Raw genomic sequence first — 21,131 nt, 5'->3', positions numbered from 1 at the left:
CTTTATATTTTCTTTAATTCGAAGATGCAAACAGCATATACTATATATGAAGATCATACTCAAATAATAGAGTATCAAAAATTTTCGACTTCTATGTCAGTGCGAAGTATAAAAAATAGTAGAGTTTGCTTCATCTAAACTAAGATGGTAGATAACAACAAATCAGGTGGGTGTTTTAATTTGTATTTTATGGTTTGACTCTATGTACCTGATACTACCTTTGTATACAATCTGCTGGGATAAATCAAAAATCATCAGCTCTGAGTATCACTCGACGGGATCAATTCTCCAGACCTCATCTCATTGATCTCAGCCTTTGCAAGCCGAACCAAGAACAAACCCGCCAAAAAAATTGAAACGATAAGCATGAAAAAAACACTGTTCCACCCTCTGCTCGATATGAAACCAGCGAGCAGCGGTCCCAAAGCCGCCCCAACTGAACCAGTACCGTCTATAATAGCAGTTACCGTGGCCAACGCCCTACCATTTCCTTTAATTGAGTCTTGTGTTCCAAGATCAGCTGCAACAGCCGTGGTTATGAGTGCATAAGGACCGTTTACTAATAACCCGGATATAAACATCAAGGCGATGTTGATGAACATGGACACACTCCCATAGATTCTGTATATAATAAGGGCAGGAATGGAGAGTGCCAAGAATGTGATTGATGTGACGGCACGGGCGTTGATTTTATCAGATATAAACCCTGCTGATATTCCACCTAGCACTCCTCCTACGTCAAAGACTGTCGAGAGAATCCCAGCGGTTTTATGCGAGAGATTCACACCCGCAACAGCTGTTTCAAAGCATAAGAGTAAGAACGTGGATGCAAGCCTGAGAGGTATATGGGAAAAGCCATGGATGCATACCTGTGTGCCTTAAGTAGTATGGTAACCAATACAGGAACGTGTAAGCGACGAGTTTCGAGAAAAACAAACAGAAAGCGTAAGGTGCCACACCAGGCAATCTCCAAGCCTCGAGAAACCCGATAGCAAACAAGGATTCATCTACTACAGTTTCAAGAAGCACTGCGTCCTCAGCTTCCTGTTTGCTCTCAACATTCACACCTAAACTCATCTCAATCTCCATCTGTTTGCCCGGTTCTTCAAACCCCAAATCATGAGGACTCACAACAAGAAACATAAACACAAACACCCCAGACACAATCACCAGCCCACCAGGCAAAACAAAAGACCACCCCCATCCGAGATCGAGAACCGAGGACGCAATAACCGAGCCAAGAATGTTCCCAACAGATGTATGAGAATTCCACACACCCATAATCAAACCACGTTTCTCTTTCCCAGACCAGTTACCAACAACAGAGACAACACAAGGCCAGCCAATAGACTGAAACAAACCACAAACAATCTGAACACTCAAGTAAAACCCAAGCGTATGAACATTCATCCAATACCCTAATCCAAAAACAAGGGTGAGGATCCCACTACCCATCATTCCAAACACAAGGAAGTATCTCAAATCAATCCTATCTCCTAAATGACCTGCAAAGTACATACCCAAAGCATACGACGAAAGAAACGCGTTCGGTTCCATTAAACGGAGCCCATCCATTGTCAATCGAGGATGAATTAGATCCAACTGGAGGTGGTCCGAGGACGCTCTTGACGATGCTGGGAGGTTTACGGGAAGCGTGAAACGAAGCATAGGCTATGAATGTAATGATGAGAACCAAGATTTGATGGAAAGTGAAGGTTTTGTGAGGTGTGTTTAGGTTAGGGAATAGAGAAAACGCCGGAGCTAATACGACGATTCTCGATTGCATTCTTGCCCTCAAACTCTGAGTTGAATCATTTGCAGAAAAAAAAAGGATGGATCTTTAGATCAGAAAAGCTTCAACCTTTGCGGATGTTTTACTTTTCTCCTCCTGGTTGGTGGGTACCGTACCGATAGGTCAGCCTTGTTTTTTTTGTCGGCGGTCAACTTCTGTTTGTTCTTTGGGTATTTTAGTTAGTTCCCGGTGGAAAAAAATTAAAGCTGGTCTGAACCGGAGTTTTTGTCTTATTAAGACAAACCATTTAGAGAGTCATCATCTTCCTATTGGATAAATCTAAATCTCCATAAATTAATAACGTCCAGATAGAAATATTTATTAATTTATATAATATTAGTTTATACGATAATTTATAAAGATTTTTTCTTTTTGTATTTTTCTAAAAAATATATTTAAAATCAGTTCTTTTTTTTTTATGAAAAAAATTATTTTTGAACTAATTAGAATTTTAAAAAAAGACAATTATCATCTCTAGAAATAACACCAATTTTTTTTGGATATAGTAAAAGAATTAAAATCAACTCCAACAAGAATTAATGCAAATTCAAGAAAAATATAGAATATTAATATCATATTTTCAACAAATTTTCTTACATATAGTATATATATGAAAATATTATTTTATAGTATTGATTTGAACATACTTTTATATAGGTGATTTGGAAATATGTATAAGTGATTAGGAAATTTGCCCAGTAAAAATATCATTAGGAAAACAGTGATCTTATATCATGTTAAACTTTTTTTTTTGAATATCCATTAGAAAATCCTTTTTTGGGCTCAAGACCTTCTCTTTTACTTAGTGTCTTTGCTTAAACCAAAAGTAGAACTTTCAGGTTGGAAAAACACTTTCCCTTTGTCGAATCTAGCCGTTTTTCACTATTTTACTGCTCTTTTAGATCAAATCCTCCAGATCTAAGGTGTTTGTGAAGGAAGTTTTTTCTGGGATTCCTATCTGTTACTTTTCACCCGGTGAATTCTTCCCCTAAAAGTCTAGTTGGTCACATCATATTGTATCTATCTGTTTTATCATGTCGTCGGCGATGGATAAGGCCCTTTTGGCCATGACTCTCGAAGAAGAAGAAGATTCCCCTTTCTTGATGCCTGATTACCAGATTTCATGTCTTTGCAGAGAAATTCTCTCAGCTTGATAGGCAGAACTCTAAATCCGGCTTGTCAAAAGATGAAGAATCTTATCAGAGAAATGCCCAGGAAATGGTAGAAATCTGGGAAGATGCAAGGCATAGCTCTTTCGGAAGAGAAGTTTCAGTTCATTTTCAGAATGAACATGACTTGCAGGAGGTCCTTGATAAAGGTACCCATACCTTCAACGATTGGTCTCTTGCAGTAGAGAGATGGTATGCGGTTGCACCAGCAAACTATTTGCAGTCGATACCAATTTGGGTTCAGATATGGAATCTTCCTGTGAATTACTATACATCAAAAGCTATCACCACTATAGGAGAATTACTAGGAGAGGTTAAGGAAGTTGCCTTTGACCCGGATAAGCCTTAGATCCATGGCTTTGTCTGTGTGAAGATTCTCTTTGATGTTTCTAGGCCCCTGCGGAATTTTAAAGTTATAGAATTACCAGAAGGAGGTTCGACCACAATCAAATTCAAGTACGAGAAAATCCAAAAGCGTTGCTTTCATTGCCAGCGTTTGACTCATGATGTGGATGTGTGCCCTTTTCTGATCAAGAAGAAATAAGCGGAAGCAAAGGTTAGGAAAACAGGAACTCCGATCCCTAAACCAGACAAGAAGACTTTCTTGAAAGCCTCTGATACTTTGTTTGGTGTTTTGCTTGAAGATCAGGTTGGAATTGATCCTAGTTCAGGTAGACATAGAATCGCAGAGGAGGTCCTTGAAGGTATGCGAAAACATTTACGGGCTAACACAAAAGAGGATCTTCATGTCAAAGTCGAAAGGATACAGAAAAAAGTTGGTGAGGTAGAGAAGGATCCCATCGCTAAGAAGTCCATACTCCGGTTGGAACCTTTGCCTATTATCCATCATGATGTCATTAAGAACAATAGTTTAGTTTATGATTAGCTCAGATCTCTCTTTGGTGGGAGTTTCTTCTACCTCCAAGACGCAAATGCATAAAGAACAAGGTCCTCCCTTGAATTTAGAAATGAATTGGTCTAAGGAAGATGGTTCCTCCAAGTCGTTTGTCCAGCCGCATCCAGAATTTCCATGCCTCTCCCTCGCTTTGTCCCAACCTTTTCAGGATAGTGCAACGGTTTTCAGGGCTGGTTCTTTTGGAGTTGGTTCCTCCGGCACTATCCCAAAAAAGCCTAAAGCGAGACGTAGACCCACAAAGAACGCAAGGTTGCCTAAAACTATTGAGCTTAGTGTAGCTGAGGGGTCTCATAGTCTTGATTCAGGTTTGGCTCCAGTCAGGAAAGATAAGAGAAAAGCAGGTAATGAGGGTACAAGCTCTGCAAAACAACTCAAGCTTACTCCCTTAGAGGTGGTCCCAAGGGAGGGACTGCCCCACTTTTAATGAGCATCCTGAGCTGGAATTGCCAAGGATTGGGACGGTGTCAAGACTTGGTTTTTCCCCGTCTGAAAGAACTGCGTAAAAAACACTTCCCTGAGATGATGTTTCTGATGGAGACTATGCATAGTAGAGATATATTAATTGACCTTCAAAGTATCTTAGGCTATGACCGTGTATATACTATTCAACCTGTTGGGAGGTGTAGAGGTCTAGCTCTTTTTTGGAAGAACAGTGTCCAAATTTACTTTAAGTTTTCAGACAAGAACTTGTTAGACATGCAAGTGCAATTTGGAGCTGCTTCTTTTTTTGTATCTTGTGTTTATGGAGATCCAGACTTCAAAAAAAGGAAGGTTATTTGGGAAAGAATCTCCAGGATTGGTTTAGCTCGTAAAGATGGTTGGATTATGGTCGGCGACTTTAATGACATTTCCCATAATGGTGAGAAGATAAGAGGACCGAGGAGAATTGATTCCCTCTTTAAACCTTTCAATGAGATGTTGTCAGTTTGCGATATGAACGAGTTATCAAGTAATGGCAACTGATTCACATGGGCTGGTAGAAGATATGATCTCTGGATTCAAAGTCGTTTGGATAGAGCTTTTCGAAACAATGAATGATTTACTTCTTTTCCAGCGTCAAATCAACATTTCTTGGAAATGAGAGGCTCAGATCACATGCCGGTTCTCATTCATCTTATTGCTTCTCAAGACTAGAGATATTGGTACCTTTAACCAAACTCTCTTAGAAAAGCAGGCATGGAGAATTATCCAGGAGCCCGACAGTCTGTTTTCTCGTCTCATGAAAAGTCGTTATTTCCCTAGAGAGGACCTTCAGTTTGCCCCTCTGGGTAATAGACCCTCCTTTGGTTGGAGAAGCTTACTCCATGGAAGAGAATTGTTATTCAAAGGGTTAATCAAAAGAGTTGGAAATGGAGCTAGCTTAAGTGTTTGGTGTGATCCTTGGTTGGTTGACGGGACCTCGAGAGCTCCTTTGATTAAAAACGACCTAATCAATATCAATCTTAAAGTCAGTGACTTGATAGACTTTGATAAAAGGGATTGGATTATTGACAAGCTGGATGAGCTGTTCTTTCCAGATGATGTCCAAAAGATAAGAGCAAATAAACCGGTGGCTTCAATGAACGACTTCTGGGCGTGGAAACACAACAAAAGTGGTGATTACTCGGTGAAATCAGGTTCCTGGTTGGCTTCTCAAATTGCAAAAGCTCCTCTCATAAGGGAAGTTTCAGCTTTACCATTTATCAATGGCTTCAAAGATCAAGTTTGGAAACTCGAGACTGAGCCAAAGATTAAAGTGTTCCTATGGAAATTATTGAGTGGAGCTCTTCCAGTAGGCTATCTGCTCTCTCGCAGGGGGTTAAAGTTTGATGTGGTTTGTTCTACGTGTGGCTTGGCAGGAGAATCGATCTCTCATGTACTTTTCTCTTGCTCTTTGGCTCGTCAGATATGGGCTCTTTCAGATTACCCTACACCAAACTTTAATCCGGGTGAAGGCTCTGTTTTTTCCCACATTCACCACCTCTTCATCAATAGGGATAACATTCTGTGCCCACAGAGATCAGAAGAAGTTTTCCTTGGATCTTATGGAGGATCTGGAAGAACCGGAATTCATTATTCTTTGAAGGAAAGAGTTTCTCTCCGTTAGAGACGGTGAAAAAGATCAAAGTTGATGTTGATGTTTGGTTTGATGCGCAAAGGGTGGAAGATTCAGGAGATACCCTTCCCCTCTCTTCAAGCATGCCTACTGTATCACCCTCCCCATCGACGACCTTGATTCTCTGGGATCCTCCATCTGAAGATTGGTTGAAATGTAGTATTGGAGACTCCTGGTCAAGAAGAACTGAGATAGTTGGAGCTTCTTGGATTCTACAGAATGCTTCTGGAACGGTAATCCTTCACAGTAGAAGACCTTTCTGCAAGATCAAATCCAAACAGGAGCTTCTCTCATTAGTGCGATTTGGGCAGTCGAAAGTATGATAAGCCACAAAATCAGTAAGGTCCTTTTTGCATTGGACGATTCGGTATTGGTAAGTGCAGTTAACAGGCCAAAGGCGTGGCCATTTTTTAGGTTCCATTCCTCTCAATTGGTATTGTGTTTAAACCTATTAGGGGAATGGTTTTTTGTTGGGGTTTCAAGGGCAGAGAATCAAGGAGCTTTTCTCATTGCCAGAAGTGTAACTGAAGATAATAGACTTCACTCTTATGTAGCATCGGGTCTTCCTTCCTGGTTAGCATATTTGTATTTTCATTGAGTGAATCCATTCTTAGATTAATCCGCTAACCCTAGACAAGATTTTTTTTGTTTTTTGTAAAGATCATGGTCTATGACATGTATCTACTGCGACTAGAAAATCCTTTCTAGTTTTCGAGTCCCTGGTCAGGTGAAGGCTTTCCATAAGCCAGTTCCCTGTTTGTAACACCGAATCTTCTAATCAATATATACTCAGTGAAAAAAAAAAATATCATGTGAAACTTGTATTACCAAATTGGCAAATTGTAATTAAATGTTTTATATTCATTCATCAAATCCGTAACATTATTCATGTCAAACATAATCCAACAATAGGTAGACGAATTGCTTTAAACAAGCATTACGAAGACGACTTAATTCTTTGACAAAAAAAGAAGAAGATGACATAATTCCAAACTCCACAAATCATTTCAAATCAACCATATGTATCATAAAATTTTAGCTTCAATAACCTGTACAAAGCCGATCAAGCACTGTAAAAATGATGAACCGATATGTGACATTTTGGTTTAAAAAAATTGATTTGACCACTTATGTCACAAAAGTGCATTTATCTTTTCAGTCAAAGATTGTGAGAGAACTCCACAGTTAAGGGTGTTTATGCTGGAGTGTCTCAGAATGGTTAACCTTCTCCTGAATCCTGAGGGGACGGGGGTTCCCTAGATACCGATAGTTCGAAGGACAGCGGTCCTGAGGGTGGCAGAGGAGATGGGGGCTCTCCTGAGGAGATGGAGGTTCTCTTGGTACCGATATCTCGAGGGTGAGACGGTATGACTCGAAGATGGGGGGTGTGAGAGTGAGATCGGTACGGCATGAGGGTTGCCACCTGAGAATATATGAGTGCGAGAGCAAACAGTGTCTAGAACATGGTTATGAGCATAGTGACTGGATGTAGACCTCGGAGGTCGGGAGTGATCTCGTGTTTTGGGTTGTGCTGACCAGTGGGGTTAGGGTTTTGTGGTCCGTTGGTCACGGGGGTGTCCGGGCTGTTACGATAGATGCATGGGGAAACCTTGGCAGACGTTGTTCAGTCCAGTCGGTGGGTTTACGGGCGGTGGTGACGGTTGTACGGAAGTCCTTGGTCAAATTTCCTATTGTGACTGGATGCGGATGGAAGAGATTGATGGGGGTTCAATCTCAGATTTCCTATTGTGATCGGATATGGATTTAGGAGATTGATGGGGGTTCAATCTCAGGTTTCCGGTTGAGACCGGATGTTGATCTCAGGGTTGATAGGGGTTCAATCTCGGGGGTTTATGTGTGTTGACTGGGAGGGTCAGGTGTATGCTGGTCGGGGGGACCAGCGTTGTGATGATTAGGAGAGTATGGTTTGGATTGACAAGTGGGGTCAGGACTTTGTTGACCGGTGGAGTCAGGATTGTGTCGACCAGTGGGGTCAGAATGATATTGACCGGTGGGGTCAGGATGGGTCGACGAGTGGGGTTAGGGTAGTTTGGACCAGTGGTGTCCTGGTTGTGGCAGACCAGATGGTTGGATGGTGCGAACCTTTGCGATGGTTGTTGGATGAGTTTTGTGGTTGAGTGGTGGTGTTTTGCAGATTCGAGGACAAATCTTTTGTTAGAGGGGGAGAATTGTAACATCCATGAACCGAATTCTGGATTATGGGGATGGGTGTCGATAGACATCAAGGTTAGTGTCGATCGACACCAACCTTAAATACCGAATTCTGAATTCTGGTTCTTCCGGTTTGTTTTAATTTGTCATTTGGTAGGGTTTGGTTTAGTGGAAACCTTAAATACCGATGTATTTAAGGTTGAACTCGACCTAGGTCGTGGGCGGGGAGTCGTTATGCCGTTTTAGAGATTAAAGGGTGAAGGAAGAGGGTTCTTGGGAGATTGGGAGTTTCTTGGCTTGGTTGAGAGATCTGTTGATGTTGAGTGAAGATCTTATGCTAGGCACAAAGGAGAAGAAGGGAGATCCGTCTTCTTCATGTGTGAGGGGATGGATGGGAACTTGGTGGTGGATTGGGATAGAGAAGGAGGCTTACTGAGGCTTGTTTATCCAGGTAAGTCGTGTTTTTTGAATTTAATCGATTAGGGAATAAATGGTTGTGAAGGATTAGGGTTTTGCAGCGAGAAGGAGCTTGAATGGAGGTTCGGATCGTGATTTCTGGGTTGGTGTCATTCGACATCATTGTGGTGTCGGTCGACACCAACACCTGCGGATGAACAACGCGAACTGGCTAGAGAGGGCTACTTTGGGCAATGTTTGGAGGATGAAACGGAGTCCGATTTTGCTGAATTTCGGTAGGCAGCTTCGTGGTGCTATAAGCTTCATATCCAACAATGAGTTTGTGAAATGATCGGTTTTTTTGTATTTTAATAAGTATTTGTATTGTGATCTGGTAGAGATGGTTTTGTGGTAAAGTTAGGGTGTCAAGCGACACCAAGATGGTGTCGGTCAACACCAGCATGTTGTTGTTTGTTTGGGTCGTAGGAGGACAGCTGGAGTTAGGTTTGGATGAAGAGAGATCGACGGAAATGATGTCGTGAACGTCGGTGTGTTGGTTCGCAAGTGGTGCGGTGGGTGTCGTTCGACACTAGACGAGTTGTTATTGAATTGGAGTAATTGTGTGAAAGTGTTTTCTGTGCCTGGACGGAATCAAAAATTCCAGCCCACCTCTCTTGTTACTCGGTCGCTAGGGGTTGTTGGTTGTACGACTCAGTAACTAGATGAGGTGGGTTTGGTGTGTTTGTGAGAGTTTTTGTAAAGAGTGATTTCTACGCTGGTTGTCTCGTAGGAATTATGGATCCTGTGTGAGGATTGGGAATCGTTTCGCGTGGATCCTGTGTGAGGATTGGGAATCCGGGTGCTGTCGTTTCACCTTCCGAGAAGTGATTGTCGGAACTGTGCGAGTGAAGACAAAACACAGAGAAAGATCATATGGTGATTTGTAGGAACGGTAACAAGTTTTTAAAACCTCCCGGACAGAGCAAACTGACCGTCAGATATGGGTGGGCTCACAGAACTAGTGAGAGGACGTGAAGCCCATTAACAAAGGTTGGCTCATGGATTGGGAGTGGACATAAGGTCCACTGAGAGGTGGCGTTCGGGTATTACACGGTGGTTAAAGGTTTTTCACCAAACCATTAAGCCTAACAAGTCTTGGAGTTGCTCTAGAACACTATCAATGCTGAGTCAAATATTAAAGCCTATTTTCTAAGTGTAACATCCGTGAACCAAATATTGGAAATTTGATTTGGATGTCGACCGACACCAGGAAGGATGTTGCACAACACCATTAGATCACAAGGTTTTCGATTCGATTTCAGGATTCTCAGTTCGAGCTGGTTCGTTTTGGAATTGTATTTAAGGTGTGAAACCAATGTTTTTAAGTTTAGTGAACCTATTGTCGCCTCCTTTTTGTGAAAAATAGAGAAAACGATTCCCAAAAGTTCCTTAGAGTTTCTGAAGTTTTTTCCTGAACCTTTTATTCTTGTTCTTGTGAGTTATGTCCTTGTGGTTGGAGGTCTAAGGCTGAGTACGTAAGAAAAGCATGTTGCTGTGTGTTTTTCGTCATTGTTGGTCAGAATATTCCTATTCTAAGGGTGAGTGCATTACCATGGCTTATCTAAGCTAAGATCTTCCTAGTCTTAGTAGTGCATATTGTTAGAGGTGTTGGAGCCTGTGTTTAAAAAGGCAATGCCTAGGCGTGACTAGGCGCTAGTAGATGAGGCCAGGCTATAACCCAAAGGTGCTCCCTCTTTGATGCCTTGACGTGAAGCTCGCTCTGGGATGCCTTGCACCTATTTAAAAAAAGGTAATGATAGTTAAAAGGTTATATTTACTTCCCTTTTATTGTTCTGATAAATATGTGGATGTGATTTTATTGCTAAAAAGTGAAAACCCTAAAACAATTTGTGCATATAAACTCCCCACGTCTTCGACCACTTCTCACGACTCTCAAATCTCCATTCTCCCTATTCTTTCTTTTTACTCTTCTTTCTTCATCAACTCCTCATCATGTCTCATTCTACTAAGCAACTTGATCCAACAAGGAAATATACCACTCAAGTTGCTAATAAACATGGTAGTTTTATTTGTATCTTCTGTAAGAATGTCACAAATGGTGTAGTTCAACGTATAAAACAGCATATTGTTGGGGGGGGGGGTTATCGAAATGTTACTGCCTGCAATCTAGTTTTAGATAGTATGAAGGAAGAAGCGAAAACTTTCATGCTTAATAAGGCTGAAGTTGAAGCCACTACTCAAATGATGCCACCACAAGCCACTATATACGATGTGGAAGATGAATATGAAGATGAAGGTTAGCCTAGTCAACTACCTTCCAAGAAACGTAAGGGTCCAATGGATAGGTATGTTCGTCCTACTCCTCATGATATTTTGAAAGGAAGAAAAGATGGAAAATAAGTTTTTGGAAAATCTGATAAGGAGCTTAGGGACAAACATGGGCTGCTATTGCAAAGTAGTTCTATGATGCAGGGCTTTCGTTTAATGCAGTTACCTTTGATAGTTCTAGATAAGCACTTGACTTATTTGGTCAATATAGGTTTGGCTTTAAACCACCAACTATGTATGAGTTGTGGCTTCCTTTCCTGAAGAAGGAAGTAAAAGAAACAGAAAAATTGATGGTGGAGCACAAAACAGAATGGGCAACTAAAGGATGTTCAATCATATCTGACAGATGGCGAGATTCTGTTGTCAAGAAGGACATTATTAACTTTCTTAACAACAACAATACAATGGAATTTATGTCATCATGTCATAATTACATCTCTATTTCTTAAGTAACAATCTTATTTTTTTTTTTACCTTGGTATCTGAAACTGACTTTCTTTGTGGTGTATGAATGAATGATGTATGGAATGATGATATATGGAATGAATAGAAGTCAGGGTGTTTCAATTCCCCTTATGCAGTTGCAGTATAAGAGGTGTCAATCCTATCTGAGTGATTGTGAACAATTAAGATGTGCATATGAGTCTAAGTCAAGCCAATTGTAAAGATTGTTTGTCACTAACAATCCTAAAATGAGATATGAAATGCAGAAAGTAAAAACAACTAGAACAAAATACTAAATGCAAACAGAACAGACAAATTAAAGCTATAAAGAAACTAGAACAGAGATAGACACTATGCTAATGAACTAATGCAAGACAAGTAATGAAGAGGAAACTATGTGAATGCAATGGAAATGAAACAGGAATGAAACAAGACAATCACAAATCAAAAACACAAGTTCTGGGGATGAACTCGAGCAGCACTCGACCGAGTGTAGGTCGAGTACGTGGTCGAGCTAGACTTAAACGTGAAAACAGAGCAACACAAGAAAAACAGAGCAATGCTAAAAGTAATCAAACAACAAGCAATCAATGATATTTAGACTAGGATTTCAATAAACAAAGAAGGCCTTGAGGAGGGATTCATGGGCTGAGCTAATCATTGTGGTTATCTAAATTGGTCAACAAATCTCAAGCAAACATTGAGCTGATCTCTAGACATACTATTTTAAGACATGTTTAATCCACTCTCATGGCAAGAAACAATCAAACCTATGAAATTCTAGACTTGTTCTCACAAAGTAAAGAATCTACACAAGCAGGCATTAAGCAATACATCTCAAACAAAACAAGACTCCTAATCTCTTAGCAAGCCTAATGGTAAGCTCTAGATCTAGCCTTATCTATGCTCCTTAGACATTGGTGTGATGCTAAGATGCTTGAAATCAAACCCTACCTTCTCAGATATAAGATCAGCATTAAGATCATCTAGCCTAGAAGAGATCTACAACAATCAAGCTTGACCAAATCAAACAAACCACAAGATCAACCCAGCCTAACCCATCCTCAAGGTCCTAAGCAAACTACTCACAAGAACACATGGTGAAATATGTCAAAAACCCAAAAAATAATGAAACTTGCATCATTAGAGAGATGAAACAGAGATCTACAATATTGATGAAGGAATAAAACTCGAAATCTTAATACTTTGAAAGTTATGAAACAAACAAAATATAAGAATCTAGTCTTTCTCTCTCAAACAAGTACAAGATCTAAAAAAATAAAATAAAAGTGCAAAAGGAATAATATCTAAAAAAGGTAAAAACTAGGTTTTGGACTCTCTAAAAAGCTGGACTCTTTGGTGGCTGCAAGTACAAGGGCTTTATATAGGAGGTGAGGTGGAAGCCCTAAAAATACAAAAAGTCAAAGTGGTCAACGGCTCGGTCAACTCGACCAGTGCTCGGTCGAGTGGCTGGTCGAGCTGGCTTCTCTCTTGCATTCTCCACTCGGTCGAGTCCTCCTCAGCACACGGTCGAGTCCTCCTCAGCACACGGTCGAGTCCTCCTCAGCACACGGTCGAGTGGTGCGGTCGTGTTGGACTCCGGACCTTGATTCTACAGCCTTAAATCTCTTGTTTTCTCTTCAGGACAGCTTTACTTCTCCTCAGCATTGCTTCTATGCTCCTTAAGCTCCAAAATCACCTGTTTATGCATGAAAAGATGCAAATGCAATGCAACTATACTCTAATGCATGATTAGTCCTAAAGCTACACAATAATGGCCTAAATGGATAGCAAAAGATGCAAAAGTTGTGAATAAACTAAGGGAAAACAAGGTAAAATATATGAACATCAACACCCCCAAACTTAGTCTTTGCTTGCCCTCAAGCAAATAATCAAAGACAAAAGAAGGTAGGTGAGGTTTGAAAGTGGGATCTCAGCTCCTAAAGCTTGCAAATAGACTATCTAGAATCAATGTCCAAGTTACTAGTACTATGATGCAAGTTGAATGAGCTATACTTAAAGACTTTAGACAAGCATATCACAACCTTCACTGATTTGAGCCTTAGACATCCACATGCATTCAAATCAACCATTTCCTTTAACATTCATTAATCAAGAACATGAATCAATTCTATGCAATGCTTAAACTCATTTGGCTTGGCAGTAAAAGGTTTAGAGACAATGATGGTCTCTTTTTAGAGTAGGGCTTATCAATATCAAGGTTCTCTCATAAAAAATGAATTGAGCTTTAGAAGAATGCTAAAGGTAAGAACACTTAGACACATCCAAGAACAAAACCTTGTCTACCCAAAGGTACCCAAAGTGTTTATCCTATCAATCTAAACCCAATTGATCCTAGTGCTACCCTTTAACTTCTTTTCTTCTTTTTCACCCTTTTCTCTTTTTGGTTTTAAAGTCTTAGGAGAGGTTTCTTATTTGATCTTTCTAGTGGAATGGGGGATTCTTACTCATTGGCTATGGTTCTCTTTTCTTCTTATTCTTAGGACATATAAGCATTTTGCTAGACTTCTCTTTTCTTTCTTTCTTTTCTTTAACTTGAACCATCTTTAAACAACCTTATTCTTCCCATTCTTTCACTAGACTTTAAATTTTCTTAAACACATTCCCCTCCTAAAGACCCTAACCTTTTCTTTCTCTTTTTCCTCTTTTCTTTTCATAATAGCCAAGTCCCAAACCCAACAAGTGAACCACCTAGTCCTATCTAGTTTGAAAAATGCAAACTAGAACTACACAAGGCTTTACTCTTGTCAGTTCAAACCTAACACTTTCTACCAAGCTCAATCCCAAAAATAGGCCTCACACACACAAGAATAAACATGGCTTGAAAGAAGGTTTGGTTTAGGGGTAGGGGAACTGATTCTTAATGAGGAAATCAGCTACTTGGATCAACAAGAGTGGTAAAAAGGAAAAAGATGATCCAAATATGTATGTGGTATCCATGAGTTTAAAGCATTGCACACATTGATAATTGAAAGTCAATATTAGGTTCTTATAAATAGGAAATGGTTTCAAATCTCAACATGCTTCAATTTAGACCAAATGCAATGTAGGAATTCAAGGCTTGGTTCAATCTTATTCTAACCACTCAACTAGCATCAAAGTACTATTAACTTGGGCATTGATCCTAGTCTAGTGAATAAACAAGCTAATAAGGGAATACTCATCATAGATCCCTAATGAAAGTACTATACAATCCTACATGAAACATGCTAAACAAGATCCTAATGTGCAGTGCAAACTACATGAACACTCTCTTTTTTTTATATAAAAGATTTTTGCAAAAAATTTCAAATTTTTAGGGTTTTTCTATGCCTTAGATGCTATGCAAGTATTAACATGATTATGCTAAAAATTTGAAATAAGAATCACAAAACACAATGTCAAATGCTATCTCAAACCCTCCCCCAAACTTAAATCACACAGTCCCTGTGTGAAAGAAATTTGATTGAGGATTCAAGATGAAAAACAAAAAACAAAACACAATGTCAAATGCAATGATATCTACAAGGGAAGGTGATAGTGGTACCTTAGGGATTGTGGAAGTAGTTGTCCACATCCATCTGCATGCTGTCATAGGAGTAGTTGGGGTCTTGTTGGTGACTTGGAGGTGGAGATTGGGGCAGCTCGACGATGGGGATCGACCGGGACTCGGTCGAGTACGTGCTCGAGTGGGGGGGTCGAGCTGGACCACGAGTGTCAAAATGCGGTCCTTGCTGCTGGTAGAACTGCTGGTAGAGTGCTGGATCCATGAAGTACTGGGGTGGGATGGGAGGGTAACCTTGATATCCTGGATAAGCAGCTGGAGGTGGGAAACCATAGGGTGATCTGGGCTGGAACTCGGCCGAGTGCATTGGGGGTGCTCGGTCTAGTGGGTGCTCGAGTGACCCGGTCGAGTACCTTGAAAAGGGTTGTTCTCGGGTACTTGAGCTCCTCTTCCTCTGATTTGGCTCATACATTGAAGCCCTAGCTGGTTCCACAGGGTTCGCAACTCTAGAAAGTGCTCTAGTTGAGCTACTCCTCCTCAAAGGGCTTGATGGTGTAGGTGAAGAATTCCCACTCTTCAACTCAGCAATCTCCTTCTTTAAGCCCTTGATGGACTTAGCCATGTTGGTCACCTTCTTCTTCAGCTTATCAAACCTCTTCCCATGCCATTTGTTCCATTTTTGCAGAAGGGTTAATCTCTTGGTAGCCTCCGTCACCCCTCTACTATCTCTTGGGTTGAGCTCATAATCCTCAAAGTAAAATTGCTCCTCCCCATCAGCCATTTGCACATCTCCAGCTTCATCAACTCTAAGTTGAACTATCCCATCAAACAAATGCTCCTCAGCTGGCAAAAAGTCAATGTTGGCTCCTTCTTGAATGGTGGTGAGCTCTTGGTTAGGCAAAATCAGTTGCTTTTTCCCAAGTGTTGGAAGTTCAAAGTTGAAAATGTGATTCCCTTGATGCATCTCCTTGGCTAGGATGAGAGTAGAGGTGAGGTAGCTAGAGTCAATCCATCTTGGTGAAACCCTTTCTCCTCTAAGTGGAACCTTAGCAGCTTGAAGGATTGGAGTAATGATGCCTCCAATGGTTAGTGCTCCTCTTGATCCTTTGTTCTCCAACTTGCCTATCCAACTTCTCAAGTAAATCATGTGGTCAATGAGCACCATTGCTAGGTCAGTCTCCACAGTGCTCCCAAGAATGACGGTACCATTTCTTGCTTGGAAGATGACTCCATTGAGAGCCAAATCAATCATCTTTAGCTCCCCCTCATTAATATTCCCAGTTTCCTTCCTAGCAAAGAAGATGTTGGCAAGAGCTTTGTGGAAGTACCTTAGAACTGGGCTCCATATCCTTGAACTCTTGGAATTGGAGGATGAGTAGTATTTGTTGTCCCCAATGGTTTCCCACACAGCATAGAGCTCTTCTCTTGGAATCATCAAACTCCTATTGCTCCCAACCTCAAAACCAAACACATTGGCTATCTTCTTCATTGAAAGTTCATACCTTTTCCCTTTGATTGTGAAAGCAATGTGACCAGCTCCAAACTCAGCATCCTTCCTTGCATATGTATGCAGCTTGACTGTGGCTAGAAACTCACAACTCTCTTCTTTGTAGCACTCCATGCAAAGCCCCATAAACTTGGTTAGGTTGCTCTTCTCAAAGAGATACTCCACATCTTCACCAATGGCTAGCTTCTCCATGGTTTCCTTGTGTGGATATCTAGTCCCTAAGAACTCCATTCTCATGAAAGCATCATAGAGTTGCCTCTTTGACAACCCACAAGACTCAGCTTCTCCATCATCCTCTATCTCTTCTTTTTCACTTTCTTCCTCACTCTCATTCTCACTCTCCTCTTGTTCAACCTCAACTGCTGGCCTCTTCCCTTTGGCCTTGTGTCTCCTCATGAACTCATTGAGAGTTGACTCCCTTTCCTCCTCACTCTCAGTCCTCTCAGGATCTTCCTCAACTCTCTCTCCCCTTGGACGCGGCATCTGGCTCGACCGGCTGCTCGAACCACCACTCGGTCGAGTGCATGATCGAGTGGGGCGTCGAGTGGTCCTTCCAGCTTGTCCTCTTGATTCAAGGCTAGCATCATGACGTTCCATGGAGGTTGCAGCGGTTTGTTGAGATTTCCTAGTGATTCTTGAAGACATTTTTCAAATAGAACTGAAGGGAATAGACTCAAAGCTCAAAGTTAATAGGTTAGTGAACCAAAAACTTGAAAGAACTAAGGTTGAGCAAAAGATAAGCTATGAGAGAGACTTTAAAACTTGAATTCAATGGTTTTGAGCAAATGAGAGAATGTGAGAGGTATAATTTCGTGCAAGGTCTATATAAAGAAGCTAAGGGGACAAAGAGACAAGGGTGGAGCGTCCATACCATTCAAATTTGAAATGGGAATCTTTGACCTGCTTTTTGCTGCCACTCGACCCCACACTCGACTGTACACGGTCGAGCACCTTGACCAAACTTTGAAATTTCAAAATTTTTCTTCTTGTTCTTCCCTCCACTTGATCGTTATAGCGATTTGAAGATCAAATGGGCCTCAATTCCTTCCCAGCTCGGTCGAGTACCTCTCGTGGGTAGGTCGAGTGGGCTTGCGAGTCTCCTTCTCCAAGTCTAAATCTCTCCTTACCCAACTACATTCTCACCTAAAGGCCTGTACAACACAAATATAAAAGAAAACACATCAAAACTACAAGGAAAATAAACCATATTTACAAAGGATACCTTAGGGACTTCCTCCCTAGTGAGCTTGTTTAAAGTCACTAAGCTTGACTTTGGTGTCCTTTTTAGACTTGGTTTAGATACCAAGGAGGTGATGAAATCCTCCCTGGAACCTCTTGATCACTGTGAAGTTGATCCTTGATCACCTCACCCTTAACACACAAACCATGTTTCTTCTTGATTTTGAGCCTTGGTCTTGCCTTCCTTAAGGACCTCTTGTTCAGCTTAACTTGAAGATCCTCAACCATACTAGTCAACTCTTGAACTGACCTCTTAAGCTTTTCCACAGAATCATCTTGAAAGGAGAGCTTAGCCTTTGGAGTTGCTTCACCACTTGAACCTTCTTGACCCCCTTTGTCCTTGATAGTAAAAGGTTGATCATCAATGGTAGGAAGGTTGGTTGGGTTATATATGTTAAACTTCATGGCTATATCTTCAGCAATGTTCAAGGTCACAAGACCCTCTTTGACATCAATAACTGCTCCAACAGTGGCTAGGAATGGCCTTCCAAGAATGATTGGATCTTCAGGTTCCTTGTCCATCTCCAACACCACAAAATCAGTGTGAACCCTTGCCTTCCCTATCTTGACTGGAACATTCTCCAACCTTCCAACTATCTCCTTGTTTGACCCATCAGCTAGACAAATATGAAGGTTGGTGGATTTGAAATCAGTTCTCCCAAGCTTTTGTGCTATGGAGTATGGCATCACACTTGTTGAAGCTCCCAAATCACAAAGGCATTGGTTGTAGTGAAGATAGCTAAGTGTGCAAGGCAGATAGAATGGGCCTGGATCCTTAAGCTTGATTGGAATGATAACTCTTCCAAGGTCCTCAAGATCCTTCTCATCTTGAGCTTCAGCCTTCTTCTTTGACAAATCAAGCAAAAAGTCTTTGTAGAGAGGATATGGATCATACTGTTCCAAGGCAGGTCCTCTCTCTTCTTCTTGGTAAGCAATGGTGATCTCTTGTATGGCCAACACTTCCTCAACCACAGCTTCTTCAATCACAACCACTTCCTTCAAAGCCTTCTCTTCCTCTTGTTGCTTAGCCATCATCTCCTTTCTCTCAATGATTTCCCTAAGCTCCTTAATCTTTTGTGCTTTAAAACGTCCTGGGAATGGAAGAGGTGGCTTGTAAGCAAGAGGAGTGTACTTAGCAGGCTTGTCAGCTTCTGAGTCTGCAACTCGATCGACCACTCGAGCATGCACTCGATCGAGTGGCTGTTCGAGTACTTGGTCGAGTGCAATAACAGACTCCAGTTGCTTTGCACAAACGTCACTTGGGGCTTCAGTAACTAATGAATTCCCCCAAACTTGGACTTCACTGTCCTCAGTGACTTCCTCATCAGAGATATGAATGGCTTTTGCAGTGAACTCTCTTGGATTTTGAACAGCTTTTCCAGGGAGTTGGTTGGGTTTAGGAGCTGAAGTAGAGGTAATGTTACTCTCCATATACTTCATTCTGGAGTTGAGACCGTCAAACTTCATGTTCAGATCATTGCAGTGTGATGTGAGCCTTTGATTCAACTCAGCAAACTGCTTGGCTTCCTCAATCTTGCCTTGTGTTTGCGCAATCAACAACTGTTGCATCATTGCTCTTAAGTCTTGTTCCTGGCCTTGGTTAGTCTGAAACCCTGGTGGGAGACACAATTGGGGCTGGAACACTTGGTGTTGTTGCTTGGGGATGTAGTTTTGTTGCTGTTGAGGTTGAGGAGGTGGATAGACCTGGTCTTGAGGGTTGGCCACATTGGTGCTCCTATAAGAGAGATTGTTGTCCTTGAAACCTCCTTGGTTGTAGCCTTTGAATCCTCCCTGGTTTTGCATGTAGCACAACTCAGCAAATTCAGGCTCCCCCTCTTGAACTGGAGCTTCCTCTTCACCAATGAAGTGAATGGACTTGGATTGGCTGAGGAGGATCTTGTCAAGCTTCTCATTGACCATCTTCAAATCCTTCTTATTCTTGTCCTCTTGATCAGTTGAGGAGCTCCTTATGGTCCTATCATAGTCCTCATTATAATTGCCATCAGATTGAGCAAGATTCTCAACTAATTCCCATCCTTCTTCCACATTCTTGTTGAGGAAGTTGCCATTAGAGGCTGTGTCAAGAAGCATTCTTATCTTGGGAAGCACTCCTCTATACAAGGTGCTTAGAAGTGACTCATTGCTGAAGCCATGGTGAGGACACTGAGTTTGGAATCCTTTAAACCTCTCCCAAGCTTCACAAAAGCTCTCATTATTCCTTTGAGCAAACCCAGAAATTTCATTCCTCAACCTAGCAGTCCTTGCATTGGAGAAGAACTTGGCCAGAAAAGCTTTCTTGCATGCATCCCATGTGGTGATAGCTCCAGTAGGAAGAGTCTTCTCCCAAAGGTGAGCTTTGTCTCCAAGAGAAAATGGGAAGAGCCTTAATTTGAATCCATCTTCACTCACTCCATTGATCTTTGTGAGTCCACAGATTCTGTCAAACTCATCAAGGTGATCTAGTGGATCCTCCATTGGCAACCCATGAAACGTGTTGGCTTGTATCATTGAGATCAATCCACTCTTGATATTAAAGTTATTGTTTGCTACTGAAGGTGGCACAATTCCAGCCCTTTGGTTGTGAGTATTGGGTGCATCTCCTGCACCAATGTGCCTTGGTCTTTGCTCATGGATAACTTGTTGCTCCATGATGTCTTGACCTTGTTGTTGTTGAACTACTCTTCCTTGCTTATGTCTCAAACCCTTTTGTAGCCTGTGGATGTTGTCAATAGGCTGTTGAAGACTATCTTTGCCTTTTGACCTTGTGTGCATCAACAAACTCTACTACAGACTCGAACAGGTACACGGTCGAGCGCAGGCTCGAGTGGGTGGTCAAGTCGACTGGGAAGTAATGGCTAATTTGATCCGGCTTCTGGCTCGATCAGGTGCTCGATCACTGCTCGGTCGAGTGGTGGTCGAGTAGGTGGTCGAGTGGGTACCTGAAACACAAAACAGCCAAGCAAAGGAAGATTCGAGCTCAGTAACTTCACAAGTGTTTAAAACGAACTTAATCTTAGACTAATAATGATCCTAAATGTCACAAAACACACTCAAATGGGCAACGGCGCCAAATTGAAACTGACTTTCTTTGTGGTGTATGAATGAATGATGTATGGAATGATGATATATGGAATGAATAGAAGTCAGGGTGTTTCAATTCCCCTTATGCAGTTGCAGTCTAAGAGGTGTCAATCCTATCTGAGTGATTGTGAACAATTAAGATGTGCATATGAGTCTAAGTCAAGCCAATTGTAAAGATTGTTTGTCACTAACAATCCTAAAATGAGATATGAAATGCAGAAAGTAAAAACAACTAGAACAAGATACTAAATGCAAACAGAACAGACAAATTAAAGCTATAAAGAAACTAGAACAGAGATAGACACTATGCTAATGAACTAATGCAAGACAAGTAATGAAGAGGAAACTATGTGAATGCAATAGAAATGAAACAGGAATGAAACAAGACAATCACAAATCAAAAACACAAGTTCTGGGGATGAACTCGAGCAGCACTCGACCGAGTGTAGGTCGAGTACGTGGTCGA

At 41.3% G+C, this 21,131-nt stretch overlaps 1 protein-coding gene, 1 non-coding gene and 2 pseudogenes across 4 annotated transcripts; 3 read left to right on the top strand and 1 right to left on the bottom strand.

The window, feature by feature from the left end:
* Positions 1 to 7: 7 nt before the first annotated feature.
* LOC104699954 (putative glycerol-3-phosphate transporter 5) lies at positions 8 to 1,932 on the bottom strand (annotated as a pseudogene). The gene is made up of 2 exons (XR_015563631.1): positions 870 to 1,932; positions 8 to 796 (listed from the first exon to the last, which is right to left on the bottom strand). The product of XR_015563631.1 is annotated as a putative glycerol-3-phosphate transporter 5 (transcript).
* A 762-nt stretch (positions 1,933 to 2,694) lies between these two features.
* LOC147950219 (uncharacterized) lies at positions 2,695 to 6,691 on the top strand (annotated as a pseudogene). The gene has a single exon (XR_015563626.1). The product of XR_015563626.1 is annotated as an uncharacterized LOC147950219 (transcript).
* LOC147950220 (uncharacterized) lies at positions 5,097 to 6,496 on the top strand. The gene is made up of 3 exons (XM_087512507.1): positions 5,097 to 5,805; positions 5,943 to 6,289; positions 6,428 to 6,496. The coding sequence occupies exons 1-3, from the start codon at positions 5,097 to 5,099 to the stop codon at positions 6,494 to 6,496; spliced, it is 1,125 nt and encodes a 374-aa protein (XP_087368633.1).
* A 13,039-nt stretch (positions 6,692 to 19,730) lies between the features above and the next one.
* On the top strand, positions 19,731 to 19,837 carry LOC147950218 (small nucleolar RNA R71). The gene has a single exon (XR_015565260.1). It is a non-coding gene; the product is annotated as a small nucleolar RNA R71 (small nucleolar RNA).
* Positions 19,838 to 21,131: the final 1,294 nt, after the last annotated feature.

The sequence above is a fragment of the Camelina sativa genome, chromosome 1 (assembly GCF_030686135.1).
Source record: "Camelina sativa cultivar CO46 ecotype springtype chromosome 1, ASM3068613v1".
NCBI lineage: Eukaryota > Viridiplantae > Streptophyta > Magnoliopsida > Brassicales > Brassicaceae > Camelina > Camelina sativa.
Note: the sequence above shows the minus strand (reverse complement) of the source record. Positions and strands in the feature narration are given on the sequence as shown.